At 38.9% G+C, this 22,384-nt stretch overlaps 1 protein-coding gene across 1 annotated transcript in view; it reads right to left on the bottom strand.

Annotated features, from left to right (window-relative positions):
- Positions 1-2,116: 2,116 nt before the first annotated feature.
- The window catches only part of LOC135462892 (tryptophan 5-hydroxylase 1-like), a 31,642-nt gene continuing 11,374 nt past the window's right edge, over positions 2,117-22,384 (bottom strand). Inside the window, exons 2-13 of the mRNA XM_064740193.1 lie at positions 13,726-13,842; positions 11,071-11,278; positions 10,388-10,485; positions 9,675-9,742; positions 8,937-8,987; positions 7,956-8,054; positions 7,015-7,061; positions 6,624-6,759; positions 6,138-6,264; positions 5,515-5,610; positions 3,441-3,574; positions 2,117-2,345 (exon numbers count right to left, since the gene is read on the bottom strand). Of these exons, the coding sequence (XP_064596263.1) occupies positions 2,117-2,345; positions 3,441-3,574; positions 5,515-5,610; positions 6,138-6,264; positions 6,624-6,759; positions 7,015-7,061; positions 7,956-8,054; positions 8,937-8,987; positions 9,675-9,742; positions 10,388-10,485; positions 11,071-11,278; positions 13,726-13,842 (1,410 nt within the window). The remainder of the gene's footprint in view (positions 2,346-3,440; positions 3,575-5,514; positions 5,611-6,137; positions 6,265-6,623; positions 6,760-7,014; positions 7,062-7,955; positions 8,055-8,936; positions 8,988-9,674; positions 9,743-10,387; positions 10,486-11,070; positions 11,279-13,725; positions 13,843-22,384) is intronic.

The raw sequence follows: 22,384 nt of genomic DNA, 5'->3' as shown, positions 1-22,384 counted from the left end.
TAATTTCTTTACAGGGGCATCCGTGGCCAAGAGGGTGAGCACCCCAGCGCTCTTACCAATGGGGTCGCCATGATTTCAAGTCCAGCTCAGTCCAGCTTCCTCTCCGGTCGTATGTGGGAAGATGTGCAACAACTTGTGGATGGTCGTGGGTTTTCCCACCGCTCTGCCAGGTTTCCAAGCATTATAACACTGGCCGCCGTCGTATAAGTGAAATATTCTTGAGTATGGCGTAAAACACCAATCAAATAACTAAATAAGTCATAACATAATTGCAACTCGAAATCAGTACCTTTTCATCACTTTCAATTTTCTGGGGGCGGGGGCAGGGAATATAAATTGATATCATTATTCTGAGTATTTTAGCACATAGAGTCTTTTTTTTCTGCCAGCCAGCCAGCCAGACAGCCATTTTTGATGTGTAGGTGCATGATCGGTATAAAAATAATGAAAGTTGTCTTAAACCCTGGGCAAGTTTACAAACAAAAAAGTAAAACAAACAAGATATTAAACTTGGCCGCTAAGGTATGAACCATAGCAGAGAGAAGAGAAATAAGATAGAGAAAATAATTTTCCAACAGCCGTTACTTTTAAATATATAATTTTTATTATATATGGTTATAATAGCACAACGAGGAAATGTTCCGTTACTGACAGAATTTTAAACAATAATCGCCAAGAAAAAATACATGATTTCTGCAACAAACCACGGATTTCCAACGCCCACATTTTCAATACTATTTTCCAGCTAAACTTTAAAATCTGCCATAACAGGACAGTCTTTACATTCTTTCTCCGGAAAAGAGCATGCTAAGTTAAAATCTATGTAAACTATGTACATTATCAGAAGTTTATTACGCAAATGTGTGCATCCACACGTCATTGGGGGCCAGTGACGTCACACATCAAACCATTCTGAAATGCCCTGGAACAGTATGGCAAAGTACTAATTACCACATGTAACACAATACAAGCAAAGTTCAGATGATTCTTGGAGCGGCCGTGGCGTTAGGCTGGTCGCAAGCACCAAGGCGACGTATGCTGTCATTTTGTCGCCATGGTGACTAGGCCGGCGTAACATTACGGTCCCATTGGGAAACAGCCCTCTGAGGATTTGAAGACGACAAGTGGAATACTGCCGCTCTAATCATGATATATATTATGGTGAGCAATAGAAAGGGTCACAAAAGCCCATTAAAGCAATATCCCTTCATGTATCGGGCATTTTCGCCATTTCCACCGTTTCGTCATATCAGTACTTAAGGGTTCTCAACCCTCTGTGCCATGCATGACTGCACACTCTTAATGAAATCCTGAAATTGTTTCTATTGGTAAATATCACACCTGGGAGGAGTACATTCAATTCTCTTCCTACAACAACACATATATCATCTTAATTAAATGTACTTTCAACAGAAAGCAGGAATCTTCTGCAAGTAAAACTTGTGTTTGCCACGCATACATGACACCATCTTAACCATTTGCGCCTAATACTTTTCAACAAATAGCATCTTAACGCATAATGACATCAATAATAACTCTGATGAGCAGCAGCTGGGTCGCTCTGCTGATTTCGTGTAACTTATCAAATTTTCTACATATGTACTTATAACTTTGTGTCACTGGGAAAGGCTGGGAACGCTGCTGTGAAAATGTGTTGCCCGTAGACGTGTAACTTGTGGGAAATGAAAAATCTTAACGATTTAAAACAGTTTATGTGTAAGATATGTGCATTTTACTCAATACTCAAACTGCTCAAAATTATACAAACTAGAAATATGACTTGATTGCTTTTTCTGTTTTTACTACATATATTCTAGTTTAGCAAACGAAGAAAAATGGGAAATAAATACTTTCATATAGCAATTATCTCAGAAACTTCAAATCACGGTGATGTTTTTTTACCACGGATATAGGCCCTCTATTTTTGAGCAAAATGATAAACTGACACACGCGTCCGTGCGTTCTAATCATCATAACAATATCCATACCCGCAATTCATTAATTTGCCCTCAAAGATGGCATGGTCGAAGCAATATTAATACCATTCCACTGATACAATTTTACTACACATGCGCTAACCAGTAAAATGTGGAAGAATATCAGGCTGTTCAACAAATTACGTTTCCACAGCAACTCCAGACGATTCACCGGAGCAACTCTGCACTTCCATTGGCATCGGTGGGCGAGTTTTCATTTTCACTAGAGCGTCACTAATGATTGACAGTTCACCTTTGACTTCATTGATCACGTGAGCCACACTGTCCGTGGAGTTGAGTACTTGCACACTCTGTGTGTATGGGTCATAACGGAGCGCAAATGGCCTCTTGATGGTTCGTGCAAAGCTCCTGTAAACCACAATAACAAATATAAGGGTCAAACTTGGCCTGTCCAAACCTTTATGCAAAAAAAAACTATTAGTTTTCGCATTTGAAGATCTCAGGTTCGAAGTTCATGCTTGTCGGTCGTGCGTAGGATATCAGTAGAATCTATTATGCATGCATTGGCATAGGCGTGAGAATTGCAGTGGAGTAATCATTCGAAATCACGCGCATTTCTACGTGATCCTGTGGTACCGAGACAAGGCTCGTGAATAGATGGGTGCCATCAGCGCGGTGATTTGCCCTCAAATGTGGGGACAATTGTTGATAGAGGAGTGTCAGATATTTAGTAAGTATTTTCAGATTCCTTGAGCCTAAATCTCTACCAATGGTATAAAAATCAAGCACCTGCCTGTATCTAAATTAATCAAAACTTCCAAAGTAAAAATGAATTATTTACTCAAGTATAAGCTAATGAATATTAAGCTATTCAACATGGCGGTGCCGACGAAAGACAGCATGAAAAGAGTGTTCGAGGAAGGATTCGCGTATGTGAGGGCAAACGGTCGAGTTCAAGGCAAAGCAGGTCACCGCTCTACGTGTGGCATGTGAGAAAAAAGATGTCTCTGCAGTCTAAACGACTGGGTATGGTAAAAGTCTTGCATATCAGCTTACGCCTTGGGTCATCCAGCATCGGGAACACAGTGAGGAACCCACGAGAACTATTGCCGTATCTCCTCTGAATTTTGTTACGCAAAATCAAGGGGTAAGTGTGTAAATATATTTAAATCGCTATGGTTCAGCTTGAGCACGGACGTAGATGATAATACTACCTACTAACGCCTGTAAATAATGCATTACTCAACACTTCCGTACGTTCGACATCACGTGCTTTTGTTTACATGAGACGAAAGTAGTCATCTCAGATCAGGTGACGTAATACACGATCCTCGCTTTTGACGTCGCTGTTGTAAAAGGCACGGCACCCAAGTCTATCAGATATGTGATCTCAACGGAGGCAGTAGGTACATTTCTATTTTAGAATGTAAATATTTGAGACTTTTATAAAGTTTATGAACAGGCTTGCATGTTACACGAGCAACCCGCTATGATATACCGTACCTCATTTTTTCCTTTGCATCTTCAAAGCTGTCAGTGTAAAAGTAAACATCTTGAAATGTTGTAATTAGAGGCTCTTGATGGCTGGTCTGCTCTGGCTCAAAGGGAAGTTTTTGAGCCTTATCAGTCAAGACATGCTGTCCAAAAAGAAGATGGCGGATGCTGAATGTTCGTCACCAAATCGGAGATGTGACATCCTCTGCATTTATTGTTCAGTGATTCATTAACTATTAATTTTAATTTATTTGTTTATTACTTTCATTATCCATTTTTTCACCCTCTTCAAGAATGTTTCACTTGAACAACGGCTGCCAGCAATACGGTGAGCGAAATGTTTCTGCTTACCATCGCATTCAAGAATATATTCACTCACATTGCCTGCCTTTATTTGGTGAAGGAAAACCGGAAACCACCGCACATCGCAGGGTACCTGGTAAACTTCCTCACTTAAAGGACAAAACACCAACTGGCTAAAACATTTTTCAATCGAAATAAGGGTACTCAAGCTTTCCAAAAAGTATCATATTTTATCATTTCAATGAGATTTCACTGAATTATATGTAAAACAAAGTGGCATTACTGCACAAATGGCTGGTGTGAGTCAAGGCAACCATCTTGAGAATTTTATCCAGTCAAACATGTTGCTATCAGATTGCGCGGCCTAAGCTGTGACGTAGCCTTTACCCATTCACTCCAAGATATCACAAAACTACTGTATAAGACATCATTTTGAAATCTACAACAATTTAGTTAGGTATAGCAGAAGGGCAATTTCACGCAGTGTCGGGGGCAGGGATGTACCTTTTACGGATTCCCATAGACATAAAATCAATGGGTTTACAAAACGTATAATATTCAACGATCGCATCACAAATTATGTTAGAAAGTAGCACACTGTCTAGGCCCAAACCGCATTTATCTCCACAAAATACATTTCTGCCGTGTATTTTAGATTTTAGTTGTTTTTAAATAACAAATATCCGAGTCCGTGCAAAATTCATTAGGGATGCCGAAGGTATATGGGAATGAGAAGACGGCATTTCACCGGACTACGCTTAAAATTACTTAAAAGTCTTATGATATAATTTTTTTCTCTGAATTTATTCAAAAATACAGTAAAATTACTGAAACGCCATATTCAAGCTGAGATGGTCCGCGATAACTAGGTCAGCACTGCTATCATGTTAGAAGCAGCCGCTACAAAATTGAAGCATAGAATCCAACAACAGTCGAATGCCTAGATCAGCCTCAGTGGCATCTTGGTTTTATTTTCATTTGTTTCATAATTGAACATAAGGTCTAGTTGTACAACAACTCTTTCGTAATTTTGCAAGCATTTAATTGGGATCAAAATCACCAGCACAACCCCTCCTACGACTACGACCTACGACCTGAAGCAGGAACACCCCGGCCGTGCGTCTGCAGCTTGGCTATTGAAACAGAGTCGCTGGGTTTTCTTGTAAATGATATAGTAGGCCTGCTGTATCAACAGTTCAGGCAGTGGAAGAATATTCTTCCTGTATGTCCAGTTTCGGAGAAAACTACATTTATCACTTGGGCCTTCGTCTCCGAACTGCACAACTTTTATTTGTCATAGGCTACTCCTTACACTGTTACACATAAAATACCTTCGACGTTGGACAGCTAGAGTAAACGTTACGTCACTTTGCCCTCGACAATGGAGACGTGCTGAATCTGTGTCAAGACGAAGTTTCATTAAACTTTTACTGGATTGAAAAAAATCTAAAAAAAAGAATATTCAATGCCGGTTTAAGATATTTTAAATGGTAGTCTTCCAGTGGACATAAACATTAGTCAGGCGGTATGTGTCACTTTAAAGCCATAGTCGATTACAGTGCAGTTGGATTTTAACGTCAAACCTCGTTTAAAAGCTATATTTCCAGAGGAACCCATTACAAGCCAAGGCCAGCGAGGGCCAAAGAAACTGGCGTATGTATGCATGAACAGTATCACTCAGGAAACAAAGCCATGTGTTTATTCATGACAGTCACGCAGGGAACACCAAGCAACACAATACGATAATTCCATACGATCCCGTATGGAAAAGGTTACTAACCTTTAGTTCTCCACATGAAGACAATAAACCAGCGCCATAAACACGCAATTCACCGTCTTCTTTGCACAGTCCAAACTCTACCGTGAAAAAGTAACACTGAAAGCATAAAAACAAAAATAGTTTAGTTAATGTTTCAATAATTACAAGAACAATTTAAGAAACAACGTTTAAAACGTTAAACCTCCAAATAACTAAGAAAGTATATAAAGTAAGAAAATAAGATGAAGTCATGTAAATAAAAGGATTTTTTTATTTCAATGAGGTTAGGAAGAAGAACGAAAAATTCTAGCCGCATAAATTTAATTAGTATCCTGATCCAGGATGAAACGAAATTAATTATACAATAGGTGAAATGTGTCTTTTTTTAAAAAGAATTTCCAATGAAAGATCTTCAGAAGGATTGAGATACTTTAGATGGTAACATGCTAGTAACAGTAGTACAAATAAAGTATCGTGGCAGAGCATGTGCGCCTTACAAATCAAGAATTATATGAAAAACCTTTGTATTATTACCGAACATTGACTTTAAAATCACGTTTTGTAAATGACAGGTCGTTTTTTTTCGGCAGTTCTCTAGTTATGTATCATTATCAGGCCTTAATGTAATCTTAGTGTTCCCCTACCGTCGCCAACTTTTGCACTTCTTCTTCGGAAGCTCCGAGTGAGGCTAATCCAATTTCTTGGGAAAACTGGGCGAAGCTGGGATCGGCAAGGAGGGCCACGTGTCCCAAAAGCTCGTGACAACAATCCCTGAAAACGATGACATCATGGTGAAAATGGGCTTGATTTTCTTATATTTGGATTGTCATTGCATTTTGACTTTCTTCGACTTGTAGCGCATCAGACATTTTTTTCCTCCGCACAAAATATTAACGGGATCTCTGTGAATCATGGTATGATTTCATAATTATCACTACAGATGTACCACCGAGAGGGCAATTGTCCTATGGCAGACAAAAGAAATTAATGAGGTTTAAAGTGCAATACTACATTTAAGAAAAATTGCTTCTAATGACAACTTGAGCCTTAAAAATCTTCATCATCCGGGGTTATTTAAAAAGAAACTGTGATAAGCACAGGGATGTACAGAGCAAGGGCAGACTACTCACGGCTCAGGAGTGTAGAAAGGATCAGAGCTGTGACGTATGTACTGGGTGCAGTGAAATACTTTGAACGCCAGGCCCGCCAGAAAATCACGTGAAGACAAATAGCCAGCCACGGGACGAACTTGGAAGCCTGTTCTACCTTGAAACATAACAAATGACGGTAATAAGGTGTACATACCCTTTATTTGTAGGATATAATCTCAGATAGATATGACAGCAGTATATAGCGAACCTTTATAGTGTTGAAATATATAAATTACAATACAACATTAATAAATTCAAATAAGAAATAAAAAAAACGAATATATTTCAGTTTATGTAGTTATTTCTTTTTCATTTCGTGAAATATATTGGCCTTTACTCCATAACTCAGTGATAGGTCTGCATATTTTACCTTTTAAGAACCGAGATACATCCTCCAACTGTGGCACATTTCCTTCTCTGTAAACAAAGTTAAAAGTCAAAAGTTCATAAAGGGTAACATCAATACCCTCATGTTAAGTTATTGGGGAAGTGTTCCCACTTACACTACTTCGGACCAAAGCTGTTGTTCTGTATTGCGAATTCTTATCTGCACGATGACGATATGCGGGCAACACACAACACTAATGGTAGATTACACGACAAGAATGGGGAAACCGGAGTGAACTCAAGTGGGGAAAAGCTACCTCTTCCGTCTTATTTACGTACTCGATTAGTGTTTTGCCAAACAAACTAAAACAATTCACTCAAATGATTTAGGCCAGGGTTTTGGGTGCAAGGAGAAACCATCCCAACTGGTAATGTGTCTGACAAACCTTCTGAGACCACTATATGCGGAAGCCAGAATCGAACACGCGACTGTTAGCTCAGATTACTATGGTAAGAACTGGCTCACTGCAGACAACTCGGCCACACAGAGCTATATCTTATAGTAGGTTAAAGAATGGGAAACCTTTGGTAAAGTAATCTGGGTATAAGTTGGGTAATTCGTGCCTCTGTGATGATGCTTTGTGAGCATACTGATGACATAGTGCTTATATGCATTGCTAGACATCAATGGTCAATTCAGCTCCCTCTAGACTAAACATTGCTGTACAAAAAGATACCCCTTTATGGAACGCTGTTTTCCAAAAGAAGTTGTTGTGAAGTTCCTATTTATCACAATATAATTCATTCTGGAAGCAGATTACGTGTACAGCGTGTTTTTCTTAAATATATATCCTAACGAAGCATGTATTCTCTCCTTAAAACCCTTAATCCACTATTTCGGTCTGTAATCCTCTAGTGCTCCTACTGTAGCAGATACAAATTCCACACTAGCACAAATACTTAAACAATGGGATGTTAATTTACCTGTATCCGCACTCGTTAATCAACAACGGAAAGTTAGCCAGATATTCTTTGCACGCATGCGTGGGATATAGCGACGTGAGTTCCCGGAAAACCGTACTCCTGAAACATGTTTTAGAACGAACAAATTTGTATAATGTCTTTGTTGGTCTTTACTGTGTGGCATATGGATATATTTCATTTGGTGCACGGAGACGAGTCGTATAGTATACGTGTGGTTTAAATCAACAATCCGCCTGAAGTAAGTCGATCTAAATGGTATACTCTATGTTCCTTTCTATTAGACGTTACAGTTTCTGTAAAGAGGTAGTCCACAAGAACTACATCGTACCTAACAGCACTGTTTTACACATCTTGCAACTTGTGTCCCATTTACGTTGCTCATGACCTCAACAAGACGTATAACAGCAATAAAGCTTTTTGATGGAATACAAACTCTTTCACAGTAGTCTCCCCTTTCCAGAATGTTCGCTACTCTGGAGCGGATCTCACAAGAGGCGAGTTTCGGCTAGCGAGACTACCAGCGACTAACGACTGCCTGCTACCGAGCGTTGTTCTCACACCGTTATATACGTGGCAAAATGCTCGCAAAGGACTCTCTCTGGTTCGCTAGCCGAACCTCGCTTCGCACGAGACCCTCTTTAGCGGAGAGGCTCTTCATACGTGGGACACAATGAGGATAGCCTATTAGCTAACAGGTTATCCACACCGTATCCAAAATGTGGGACTTCGGGTAAAAATGAAGGAAAAGAAATTTATTTAAGTAGGTCATAACTGTGGGAATAAAACCGTGTGTGCCAAAAACTGAATGATATAAGATTATAAGTTTTTTTCAGTCGACCAGCCCATACGATTTCACATCTCAATGTACACATGCCATGCGCGCGCGGATACAGATTAACATCAAAAGGGCAAACCAAGATGTTTCCATTTCATTTACAACGTGCTGAGGGTTAAGGAGGGCAAATCGACATAAAAACTTACCAGGTTTCCACCTCTTCTTCTGTGTATTCCACTCTCGGAATTGGTTTTCCGCTGAAACATAAAAGTGTGTGAAATTTAACCACTGTTATATATAGATTAATATGACTCAGGAAAATCTAACTTATATGTGGAGAAACCGAGAAGGTGCCGAGGGAAACTACCGCGATTCGCTAATTACCTAACAAACCACTTGGTGTAAAGCCACAGTCGAATCAGCAGAAACAATACTGGAACAGACGCACTTATTGGCCAGGGTGTTTGCAAGTGATATCCACAGAGTTTCATGTAAGGCTACACGAGAGACTGCCTATTTGTGGTCCCCAGAACGATGGTGGCAATAGTAGAATGAAATGGCTAACACCTTATACATGTTGCCGCGACCCGCTACGGTCATGTTTTCAGGAAGAAATATAATTCCCAGATATCTTAATGATTTTGAAGAAAAATCTATTTATTTATTTCATTGGTGTTTTACGCCTTACTCAAGAATATTTCACTTATGCGACGGCCGTCAGCATTATTGTCACCATCGGCAGGTTGCTGCATGACCTTCCCACGTACTGCCGGAGAGGACGCCAGCAAGAGATGGACTTGAACTTACAGCGACCGCATTGATGAGAGGCCCCTGGGTCATTACGCTGCGTTAGCGCGCTAATCAACTGAGCCACGGGGGCCCTCGTGAAAAAAAACATATTTGCATTAATTCATCATTGCATTGACAATTTCATTGATACTCACAATTGATGATTCATTGCAAGGTCAGTGAAGAACTTCCGGCGCTGTCTGTAAGTATTGTCCTTGAAACCCTGCGAAATACACAAATATATATATGTGAGTGAGTGCTTGGGGTTTAACGTCGTACTTAACAATTTTTCAGTCGTATGACGATGAAGGAGTGCATATAATGTGCCTCCTTGTGGCTTCCTCCGGTAGCATATGGGAAGGTCTGTCAGCAACTTGCGGATGGTCGTAGGTTTCCCACGGCCACTGCAGGGTTTCCTCCCATCATAATGATGGTTGCCTATGAATAAGTGTAGTCTTCTTCGATCACCAATCAAATAAATAAACAAATTCAAGTGAAAGCGCCCCCAGAGAAAAGGTTACCAGACCTAACAAATACTTGCAGTGTTGACGCGAAAAACATGATTTTTAAGCGATGTGACTCAGAAGAAATGGCACCAATTAATACTTTAACCATCCTTTTTATCAATACTGTATTTAGGCTAATTGCAGACTTTAATCCAAAATTAATGAAATCCTAGAGGAGATTTTTTAATTTGAGGAATAAATTCGTATTAAGTTTCAGTCTATTGTGAAAGGATTATTGTTTATTCTTCAGTTTCCATGGAGTAAATCTCATCCCATGTTATGCTGATCTGCGCCTGTTCCGTTAAGTATGAAATATGAACTTGAGAATATTGTATTTTTCGTTTATTTACTGCAAAACTTACCGGATGGTCAGCGTCTAGCTCTGAGCCGTACATCAGAACTCTGTTGGCAGTTTTGTCCAAATCCGCGATCTTTTTAGGAAACCACGGTGTACCGTCAACTGGTTAAACACACGGGAGAGAAATAACATTTCTGATTAGTAAAGCGAATTGTATATCGAGCACTCGGATGCATGAATTATTCTGTGAGGACAACTGATTGATTGAATGACTGACTGAGTAATACTAGTCTTTAAGTCTTCTTGTCCACTGATATTTTATAATTTTCTGGGAGATGTAGTGAACATAATTTATCTTGTTTCATTGTCCTTTGAATCATTGTTGCTTCTAATAAAACCCCATCATGAAACACTCGCTGTGCAATCAATTCAATGGCTTTTACCGAAAGTCAACTATTCTTTGGTAAATGGGGTCACATGTGCGCACATGCGCACATGGTCACACGAGCGTCGTCGTCCGCACACTTTAACTCGTAGACTACTTCTACTCATGCCAAGAGTTTGTACTCTTTGTCTTTAAACTATTAACATAATTAGGTGAAATGATTTCTTTGGGTATTTCACTGTTTCTTCAATACAAAAGCCGGACTTCAGCTATATAAACAAAATATATCAACTGAGAACGGCGTCAATCACTAATCAAATAAATAAATTAATCGGAACAGTGTCCCATAGGCCTATACATACTCTCTTTGCCATTTTTGTCCAAGCCAGGGCTGAGGGGCGTGGCTGTTGACGGGGGTAGGAAGGTGACATTAGCCACTTTATCCCCCAGACAGCTGACCAGGTCTTCCAGTCTCATCCTGTCAGTCTCCAACTCCACAAAAATCTCGTACTCAGAGTTCCGGCGGCGAGACTTCCGGGATTCAATATGTAAAACGTTGATGTTGTTCTCCTGGAACAAATATGCCCAGCTGCTGGATTAATAATTGGTAATATTTGATCTCTTTTTGAGAATCGTGCCAGTGTTCAAAATTCTATTGATGCTGCACCCGACAGCTCAGCTTAGCAGTGAGATGTTTGCGGGTATTCTGAATCAATAGTCGAAGGTTTTAAAAACAACAACAACACGAACAATCGTGAGTTTAAACAATACCGTAAAACACTATATTTACATAAGGCAATTAAACCAATGATGAGATAAAGAGTAGAAATATTTAATTTGAACTTCGACAGGATGCCAAAATTCAGTATAGTATATAATATGCGATTTCTACATATTTTTTCCAGAAAGTTGATCCTCCTCAGCAGGCCTCGTATTGTTGTTGGACATCGCCAGATTGATTCAATAAAGACGCGTGAAAGCTAGAGCAGTTGAACTTTTGTGCGGAAACAAAAGGTCTCCGTATGTGACTCAGTGTGTAATGAGAACGATGAATTATAATGCAGAGATTTTACTCTACCAAGTCCAGAGATGCCGTATATGAAATCATTCTCCTCTAAAACTTAGCTAAATGGCACACCCAAGAGCAAGGCATCGTTGACATTACCAGATATTGCAACTTTGCTCCCTGGCTTATCGGAGTCACGTATGTTCTAATGAGGTCATTTTCTTTCCTTTACATTCAGGATGAGAGCATACTGACGACTGTAAATCGATTAATTACTATGGGCACTTGGGTTAAGCCTGCTTTGGTGTAGGCGTACCTTGATTAATGTGAAGCCTGTAACAGTACAAAGAGATGTGAGATACGCATCAGCGAGTTGCAACTGTTACGCAAAGGGCACGTCTATAATTAACAACACAATGAATATTCATATCCGCATGTTACCGACATGCTTTGGTCAGATCAGTTAGACGATTAATATTAATCATTCTGCCTGGACATGCCTTTGGGTTATATCTACACTGACATTACTGGAACACGCCTGTACAATGCTACCACAAACACATTTCGTATGCTTTGTCATTAACTCGTAGACCGTTTATGTCTCTGGGGCATACACGATGGACATCATCAGCGAGGTGTTTGCCCGGGATTTCTGATGCTCATGGCAAAGGCACACAGTCCTGAACAAAGCACGTTCATTCTTAAATGCTGAATTATCAGGGCGGAGCAACTACGATTAAAATTTTAGATAATTTTTACGTATTTTTTTAATTTCAACATGAGCGCTCTGTTTGTCCAATTCATTGACACATAAATTAAGATTCTCTTGGCAACTTTTTCGATGACGAGACAGCTATAGGTATTGGGTATTATTTTTCAAATACTACAAGGAACGATATTCATTTTAATTCACTGATCGTGGAATTTAATGATTCTTGATGAATACTTCATTATGAAGAAAATTAGATAGGCATAATTTAAGGCTGCAGTTTTCGTTTTGTCTGGCACACAGTTCATCTAAACCCCGAAGTCTCTTCACTAGCTTTATATAAAGGTTTACAGCCTAGAGAATGAAAAATGGCAGGCACCACAATGTTATTGCATACGCAGTTGTTAAATATGATCATGAGTTACCTTACCCTCCAGCCGTACGTTGGTAGGTCTGTCTGCAACCTGCAGAAGGCTGTGAGTTTTCACCGGTCTATTCCCCCCCCCCCACCTCCCTCACCACCAACTCACCACCACCAACATAAAGTAAGTGAGTACGGCGTAAAACACCAATCAAATAAATAAATAAGTAAACCCTGAGTTACCTACTTAAATATAAACTGAAGACTTAAATGTCCCTGTCGTATTATATGGGTCAGTTGTTTAGATCTGAAAGAGTTAGAATAAGTATTTAATAAGCCGTTGTGTTAACCGCTGTCAAGACAAACCGTTCTTTGACTCTAAACTTTAAGAAGATTTTCCAGAATTTGCATCACATAACGCTTACTTTAGTTTTAAGGTATATTCTATTCTTATAAGCCCTCTATGTTATGCATGTTTTCATTAGCGGTGGGGCATATTCGGAAATGACGTCATCGACGAACATGCTATGAACGCGGGATTAGCTTAAAGCGGAATTAGCTTAGCGCCACTAAGTCGGGCTATCCTAGCCAAAATATTTGATAGCTATCACCGTTGACATCACCACGGCAGGCTTTAGGTAGTTAATCTTCGGATTGACTTCTGGGATGTTAGGAAATCTGTAGTCGAATGCCATTTTCACTTCCTAAAAAGAAAGCTGAGAGGCTTTTCTTGTACTATTATATGTTTGGTCTCAACACATATTCCGTATTAAGAAATAAAAAGTAAGCGTTTCCTGTGTCTTTTAACGTGCTCACATGTAACCACTTGAGTTCTGTCTTTCTCTCAAACTCAAAATGGGTTTGACCGGTTAAAACATGTACGGTATCATCAGGGAGCACTCGACCATTTCGCAAGGTCATGAACTCTAGTGACTGCTTACCTCGAACAACTTGAGCGTGCTGACAAGACCCCCGATCTGGTTCTTCATCGAGAACACGACGGATGTTCGTGTTTGCGATACCCCGCTCCGTATGCTTGCATTGTTCCGACGACGTTCCTAGGCAGACAAAAAGAGCGGTTAGTTCGTCAGATGTTCTTAAGACAAGGGCAACGAATTGTTTCTCCGACGTTCCCATCTGAGGACAAAAGATGCGCATTATTGATATAGTATATTGTTTCGTTTGTCATCTTATGATTTCTTTCCCATATCTTGACTTATTTAGAGTGCTTTATTTTGTATGTACACCAGACTATAATGATACTTTGTTTTATATTAAAACTATATCTGCATGAATGTCATGGTACGTGTACATACAATAGATGGATATCGTTCAACAATGCGACACAACACTGTAAAAAAAAACTCCTGTAAATTCAATGAATTTTCCGTGAATGCCTAAAGGCCAGTGTTGCGGTTCAGATTCTTGGCTTTTAATTATCACACACAAAAAAGCCTTCTTTCCTGGGATTTGAACAATCACCTTATAAGGCGTTGTGCAAATTACAAAGCATAGGAGGGTCGTCAATATATCATGGACTCTCAGTTAATAACATAATAAGACTAGTTTAAAAGTGTGGTTTGTATTGTTTATGAAGCAAAGAATATTTAGCACACCACATTTATATTTTCATATTAGCTGAATATTCAATGGACTTGTACATTTACATGTAAGATTTGCAAGGTTTTCTGCGGGTTGATAACAGTTTATCAACAGTTTATATGCCCAGCTGTGCACTTCATTTATTTACACCTATTATTACGATGAGTTAAGGTAGATTAGTTCAAGTAAGTAAACGTCCGTGTCATTTTACTAAATTATTCCGTAACACTCTTTGCAGAATGTAAAGGTCCGTGTCATTTTACTAAATTCTTCCGTAACACTCTTTGCAGAATGTAAGTGTCTACTTTGAAGTTAGACAAAAAGATAACCACTATTATGAAGTGTATGTCAGATGAAATACTTTTTTTACCTAGTAAACCTAGTAAATTATATTTAACACTCTGAATACTTGAGTAGCCTTTTCTGGTCATATATTGTGAACAGTGACGTCACATAAGGTGTTTGCCACTTGATAATTGCTGTCTGCTAAACTACTACATCAAAATTCATGAATACACTCTAAAGCAAATTATTTCTCAGTGGATATATCATTCGGCGTATAAGTGAAATATTCTTAAGTACGGCGTAAAACACCAATCGGTGGACATCAAGTAACAGGGCTTGAATATGGACAAATTTCAAAAATGTAACATGACTGCTAATTCAATAGTATTTTCACCATGACAAAGACTTGACTGTACTACCAAAAGCTTTCCACCCCAAAGTTGATGTCAAGATTTTTGCTCATCGTTGATGAAATTGTGCACATACCTCTCTCCTAGCAGTAAAGCAGGAAAGATGTTTCACGGATTATCATGCAGATGCAGTTGTTCTTTAATGGACGAAAACAGACGAGCTCCCTGTCCAGTTTGCTTAACTTGGTGCAGATGGCAGCGTACTTCAAACAGCAATCCAAACACCTGACCAAAAACTCTTTATGCTACACAAGTTGGATTTCGATGCTGCATTCGAGAATTAGAAACTCTAGAGTTTACATAAACTGCAGATTTCCTCTAGAAATAGCGGTGTCAATTCATAATCATTCATTTATTCCTCCAGAAGTAGTGCACGGAAGGAACAGAAACTGACTGCAGGAGTTAATGAAAACGTACAATGAAAAACTCTTCCTATGAGGAATGTTCTCCTTCTAAATCAAAAAGTTCTACACTTGACAGATTTAATATCTAGGTCAAAACGTCCACAAGCAATAACGTTTCAGTGTGAGTTGAATGAATCATTTTACTTTTTTTCGGATGACAAGAGAAATCTCCTTTATCCAGAAAGCTTGATGATACAACGAACCAATGACTGCTAACGCCCAAGGTTCTGTAATTAAAGCCACCATGCTGTTAAGACATCAAATTAAGAAGCAAGATGTTGATTAAACATCCATCGCACGCGTTTACAGATAAATGAAAGCGTGAATATCCCTCTGAAAGAATCAAAAGTTTTTGGCTTCCTTCGGTGTTTGGGTCATGACCCTTACTGTGTGCCATTTGGAATTTAACCACAACCACACCAGAATGCCCTAAAATGTTACAAAACATAAACTTTATTTCTTCTGTCCTTTTCTGGCTGCAAAGAAAACTGCTGATTTAGTCCTTTTCGCTCCTGCGGCTCTGTCACCTCTCGTCAACAAATCTGTCATTGTATTTGAAAAGATTAGCTTGGATTAGTTAAGGAAGTATTCCTTAAGGTAAACACGCTGTTCTTGAGTTGGTTGGGGGTTCCAGTAGCGATGTTATTGTATTGCTGTTGGCAATATATGAGTTCAATATATACACTGAACGATAAGCATGTTTATTAAAGGGGGCATACCCTAAACAAACTACTCATCTGCGAGGACTGTCAAATCAAAACATGAACTAAAGACACATATCAACTTGAAAATAGCAAGGAAATTTGGCTACCCTGAGTGGTAACAATATGTGTAATTATGGACCTTGGCCCATGGGCTAGTAAGAAGAATTTATGTAAAAGTAAAATGTGATGATGTTAAAGGGAATGTCTAACAAGGCTTGAATCATATTTCTGTCCTATCCATTGGTGTCGAGAGGTGGCGTGCATAATATAATGTGACCGCTTGTATAAAGCTTTGTAAATACATTTTTCAAAACTTTATTGAAAAATCACTACCCAAAAATAAAATGGGACCAAGGAGTTTCCAACAGAATGCCTTTTTGACTTATGCTCACGATGGCTGAATGGGGCTCTTTATTGGCTGATACATGTAAAATGAAGACTTATTTTGTCAAATGAAAAGCATGCATCTACATCAACGTAACAAACTTCTGCCAAGTAAAGTCTCCATTCGTGCCCAACCTCCATGTAATGTAATATACCATTATCGTTTGAATCAAGAATTTTCTCCATATTTCAGTGACACGAGCTGTCCATTATGGAGCTATCGCCACGCTAATGTTTCTTCACAACGACCAGAGCGTTTAAGAAAGAAAATCGTTTATGAAACACATTTTTAAATTGTGAAATCAATGTCGAGCTCTTATAGTTCTCTTAATGCCATGAAAAGAGACATTTGTTCTGAATACTCCAAAAGTAATGTTCTGTGGTGCATCAGGCTACAGGCCATGGAGCCTGTCGATACTTTGGGTGGTAGTTTCCTGTAAAGGTGCCGCTTTCCAGGAATTTTAAATTATTCTTTAAAAAAGATGAACTCATGCATCACGGTGTAAAACCACAACTTTGAAAAATCAATACATTTGTAAATATTATCAGCCAAGCTGTTTCTTAAAAAGGGTGTATGCGCCAGGTAACATGAGCATTTCGTATCAATCTGTCAGAAGGTTCGTCGTGGGACAGACTTGTTTAACATAACTTTTAAATCATAAATCACTGTATGATTAAGATGTAGAGTGGCCATCTTTTATAGGTTAAGAACAATCCAGCTCATTTAGAGAAAGGTATGTATTTTTATTTGAGATTTACAAAGACCTCAACTCTTTTGAATTTACGTCATCATTATTTTACTTTATGTTATTTCATATTGCACTGGTTAACTGATTAACATTCCACATACAGGATATTCTAAAAAATAAAACTCAAAATTTACAGTATTCTAATTAAGCTCGATGAACCATGAAAACATGTGATAGCAAGAATCACATTTTCAGACGTGTCAAAATCTCATTATATTTTGCAAAATTTACAACCACACTTTTGAAAGAAATAAAAAAGACATGTTTTAATGAAGTTTGTAGCTCCCCTGTGCCAGCGGAATTTTGCCGGTAAAATAAACTACATTTTGAAAGTAATACCTTGGGCTGGTGTTTGAAAAATTCCATATTCTGCGCAGGTTTCTACGACACATTTCCTCGAAACTTCCCGCAAAATCTTTCCCTTGGGAGAAAAGTTCAACGAGACAATTGTTTGCAGACGCCATTTCCATCACACTGAGTCAATCGCCTCCTGATTATCCAGCCTTTAAGACTTGCGAAATGATTCTGACCACTACTAATGTTTATTGTAGTCACGTTTTTACATTAACCGTACTGTGCTGTTTTTCCCATCAAACTGCTGAAGTTTCATGCGGTGTCATTCAGTATGCTGTCTTAAACCTTTTATCGTCCAGAAGGTTAAAGCGTTTGCTCGCTTCGACCCTCAGGTCCTAAACGTTGTGCGTTCGAATCCAGCTCTTATTTCTACGTCTGCGACCTTCAGAGGTTTGTCAAGTATACTAGGCCAAGGGTAGTGGTTTTGCTTTAAGAACTTCGGAGTTTTCTCTACTCATAAACTGACAGCCATCATATCATACGAAATCCCATGACTACGGCGTTAAACAGAAGTCAAATAAATAAATGAATAAGGTTTGTCCCTCATCACAACCTTTATCAATAGCAGCAACAACTGATGGACTGGTTGATCAATGGTTTCCTGCATAAACCAGGATTCTGTTGGTGGTCTGTGCATTCCCAGGCTTGGTCCCTTTGTTATTGTCTGTTAACTGTGATGACAACACAGCATTTTGAGTAATTCTTGTAATTAACATCAATGCACCTTTTTAGCTTAGTCTGCTTCAGCCATGTTACTAGGGAGTGTGTAATTTGCTACCATTCAAGCATTTACATGAATAGTTCGAACAAAACCGTAACTGAGATATATAACTTGACAAGAGGACGTATTTCACTGGTTAAGTGTGACCATTGATCAATTTTACTCTCTATTGTAAGCCTTTTATTATATTTAATGTCTCACCCAAGGATATTTGGATACGATGGCGGTCAGTTTCATATGAGAGGGAAGACAACTGTTCTGAGCAAGCAACCAGTAAATGACGATCTTTCTCACGTCTCATACATAGATTGCCCCACACCTACTCCAGTAAGCTTCAGGCGTATGTTGTACTTGCGAAGCCAAGTGGTCTTAAATTGGCCTGGGGCCTCTGGTTACTGTTTGTTTCCAGCAAGGCTGTGAGAAAACAGGAGTCTATCATCGGATTTCTGGCGCAACAATATCAGTACTTCAGTATATATGACGATTTCTTCCCACAACATTAAAATTGTACGTAAGCTGCACAAGCAGGCACCAACTCTGGTGACATCAATGTCATATCCACCCCCCCCCCCCACCCCCCACCCCCTCCTTCACAAAATGCCGAATTATTTCATTCAGACTTGCAGGTTATCTTACCCGAATTGAAATAAGAATTTGAGCGTTTCATTGCCCATTAGACCTCTATTTGAAATCCGATCATGGCACAATTTGCAATTTATCAGCCTTGTATGTTGATCTTTCAAAGTATGAGAAACAAATCTTAATTTATCTGCATTTGTAATTTTCGCCGCACATTCTCACTTACTTTACCCGCTGTTAACACTAATAAGCCAGAGAAACAGTGATTTAGAGATCAGCATTCACGGTTTCTTCTGAACGCATTGCAGCGTTGAAACCATTTGTTGCCAATGTCAAGCTCCTAAAAGATCTCTTATCGTATCTTTCTTCATGAATAAGTTTAAATACACAAGGAATCGTCCGATTTCCAGCTGATGCCGGAAAAATCCCACCGAGACAAGAAACGCGGCAGAAAATCTTTAGTCTTTCCGGTTTTTACGAGCGTGGCCTAAACGGTCATTGGAGATAACACCAAATGATACGTCTTCGACCGACAGGATACGGAAGGTGCCTATCTTGCTGGATTACACGCAATACTTCTTATCGGAAACTGGACTGTTGGATTTGTCTAGCGACTTGGGGAAAATCTTCGCCATCTGAAACTAAATTGCTTTTTGATCGATTAAAAGAAAAGACAAAGGCGAACACCTCCAGGCAGGATAGAAATGTTTTTGAGAAATTCAACCAGAAACAAAGTTCAATGATCTTTTACAAAGCCTGTGAACGGGATAAAGCGAAAACCAAAACTACACAAGTAAATGATACATCTGAAAATAGATGTAAACATTTTTTCCCTTTCTACAACGAACAGATCACTAAACAAACTCTCTATATGCCCTTGATTTCAAGAACCCACGCATTTCGAAAGTTTTTCTTTCATAAAATACAAAAAAGTGTTTAGCTTTCACTGTGGCAGAAAGTGACACAAATGCTGTTGTCATGAACGCCATTTTGTTCTGCTTTATGGGAACCAAACACAAATTAATGTATCACAAGATATAACATATGAGCTGATTGACTGGCATAATTCCGCTGGTTGGAAGATCTCGCCATTTTTAATGCTGCTGAGAAATTTGGAAGTGAGTATACTAAGACCGTATCGTAAATTTAGCAGAAGAGGAGAGCGAATCATTAACGAAAGGTAATTTTTGCCCTACAAAACTTTATCAAAGTAGTATAACTTCTATAAATATATACTGTCCTATGACGAAAAAATTAATCAATATATACAATCTCATTAATTGTCTTGTAAAATCCTTCCAGTCAAAACAGACTTGCATACAAATACTATTGCAGCCTTTCTAGGTACATACATCCAATAATGTACCTTGAAATTAATAAAGGTTTTACGTTTCTGGGCCTAATATTTAGCAAAGGAGAGAAGGTATTGCCGTACTTTTATGCATGAGTGCATCCTGCAAGGTCATGAGATTTGGCAGACTCGTATTTGCATTCATGTGGGCCTGTATAGCGTGCTAAGTTCTCTCATTTGCATGAACGGAAAAGCGATAAATGAGAAGGCGGCGTCGTGGGGGGTGTTAATATGAACGTTACAGACTGATCTTAACAGCTTGGCAGCTGACAGCAATGCAACGGGCGAGCCTGCACGATTCTAGTGCGCGAGGTATTACAGTATATCGGTAATTTTCACAGCTATCCCGTATGAGATCGTTTGTTAATTTGTAAAGTGAAGACATGTGCAAGCTGAATATATTGCCACGCTAAATCACATGTCCAGCTATGCCTTTGATGTCATTCCCACATTCCATTGCCAGTGTTTTATTGCAAAAAGTTCCACGTAAGACTCAAAGCCATTTCTAATTTTGCATTTCATGAATACCATTTGTCTTGTGTAATTATGAAATTATTTTAATGTCTTTGTAACGTCAGAATTGGGAGGAAGGTGAAATGTATATATTTTATATTTTAGAGGGTGAACTATATTTCAAATCTGTATTTTATTTTTTCAACACTTCCAAAATGTCATTTACTGGGAAAATGTGGGTAAAGGTGATATATATTAGACGCAGAAATACAATTACACCCAGTTAACAATCTATTCCCCATCCTGGAGTCATCGATGAACTTGAATCATTGACGAATTTGAGTCATCCACAAACTTGAATCATCGACGATCCTAAGTCATCGACGAACATGAATCATTGACGAATTTGAGTCATCGACGAACTTGAGTCATCGACCATCCCAAGTCATCGGCGAACACAGGTGATCGAAGGGCTCGAGTTTTTGATGAAATCGAGTATTTCACAAAAACAAGTCATCGATGAACACATTCGATGAACACAATTAATCGCAGAACTCGAGTATTTGGCGAACACAAGTAATCGACGAATTCGAGTACTTGACAAAATTAAGTCTTCTACAAACTCGAGTCATCGATAAACGCGATCGTTTGTGTATATATTGTTTGTGGTGTGTAATCGATATTAACGTAAGTAATCGACGAAGTCGAGTAGAGCTGAGTCTGTCACGAAATCGTGACATCGATCCAGTCACCGATCAACTCGATCGTTTGAAAATATATTGTTTGTGGTGTATAACCGATATTAGTGTACGTTCCATTAAAACGATCTTTTAGAACAAATTAATGTTACAGATATCAAACTGAAGCAAGACCCGATTCTGTATCACCTGGCACGAAGTACTCCAACATTCCATCATTTGCACATTATTACTGAGGAAGTTATAGATCGCACACGCCGTAACTCACAGTTTAAGAATCAATGCTAAGTACATGTATTTATAGCACAGTGATGGCACCATGACGACGATCAACCAATCAAATGATTCAGAGTTTTTGTTTTGTTAACACCATGTTGTAACCATCTTTTGAGACGATCATGTCAAAAGAGGCTGAATAAACGTGCAGCTCTGATCAAATTTTCGTAATCTGAGATGAAACATGAAAAAAGAATAGTGATATCCTCTACATCACGATTATGACAAGTGACAAGTGGCTAAAACATTGCAATACAATAATACTGTTTGCTTGGAAATATTATTTCGTTCTAATGGGGTACCATTTCCGGCACAATGGCGACTCGGGTCTAAGCTGACTTCACCATTGTTCTCTTGTAATACATGAGTGCTTGGACAAGAGTTTCCAAACAAATCGTCATCACAAAGTCAGGTGTGAATAACAGAATACACAACGTAGGCTCGTATTACTTTGGGCAGGAGTTGGTTCTCATTGTCTCATTGCCTGTTGTTGAAGTTAAATAACGAAAGGATTACTCTGCGCTACTAGAAAATAAAATGACTACGGTGACATGCTCTACATATTCATGGGTTGTAAGTTGTTCACAATGTTAAACTCCATAACCCTAGTTTCAAAACCAAGAACTCAAT

Source organism: Liolophura sinensis, chromosome 1 (genome assembly GCF_032854445.1).
Source record: "Liolophura sinensis isolate JHLJ2023 chromosome 1, CUHK_Ljap_v2, whole genome shotgun sequence".
In the NCBI taxonomy this organism is placed as follows: Eukaryota; Metazoa; Mollusca; class Polyplacophora; order Chitonida; family Chitonidae; genus Liolophura; species Liolophura sinensis.
Note: the sequence above shows the minus strand (reverse complement) of the source record. Positions and strands in the feature narration are given on the sequence as shown.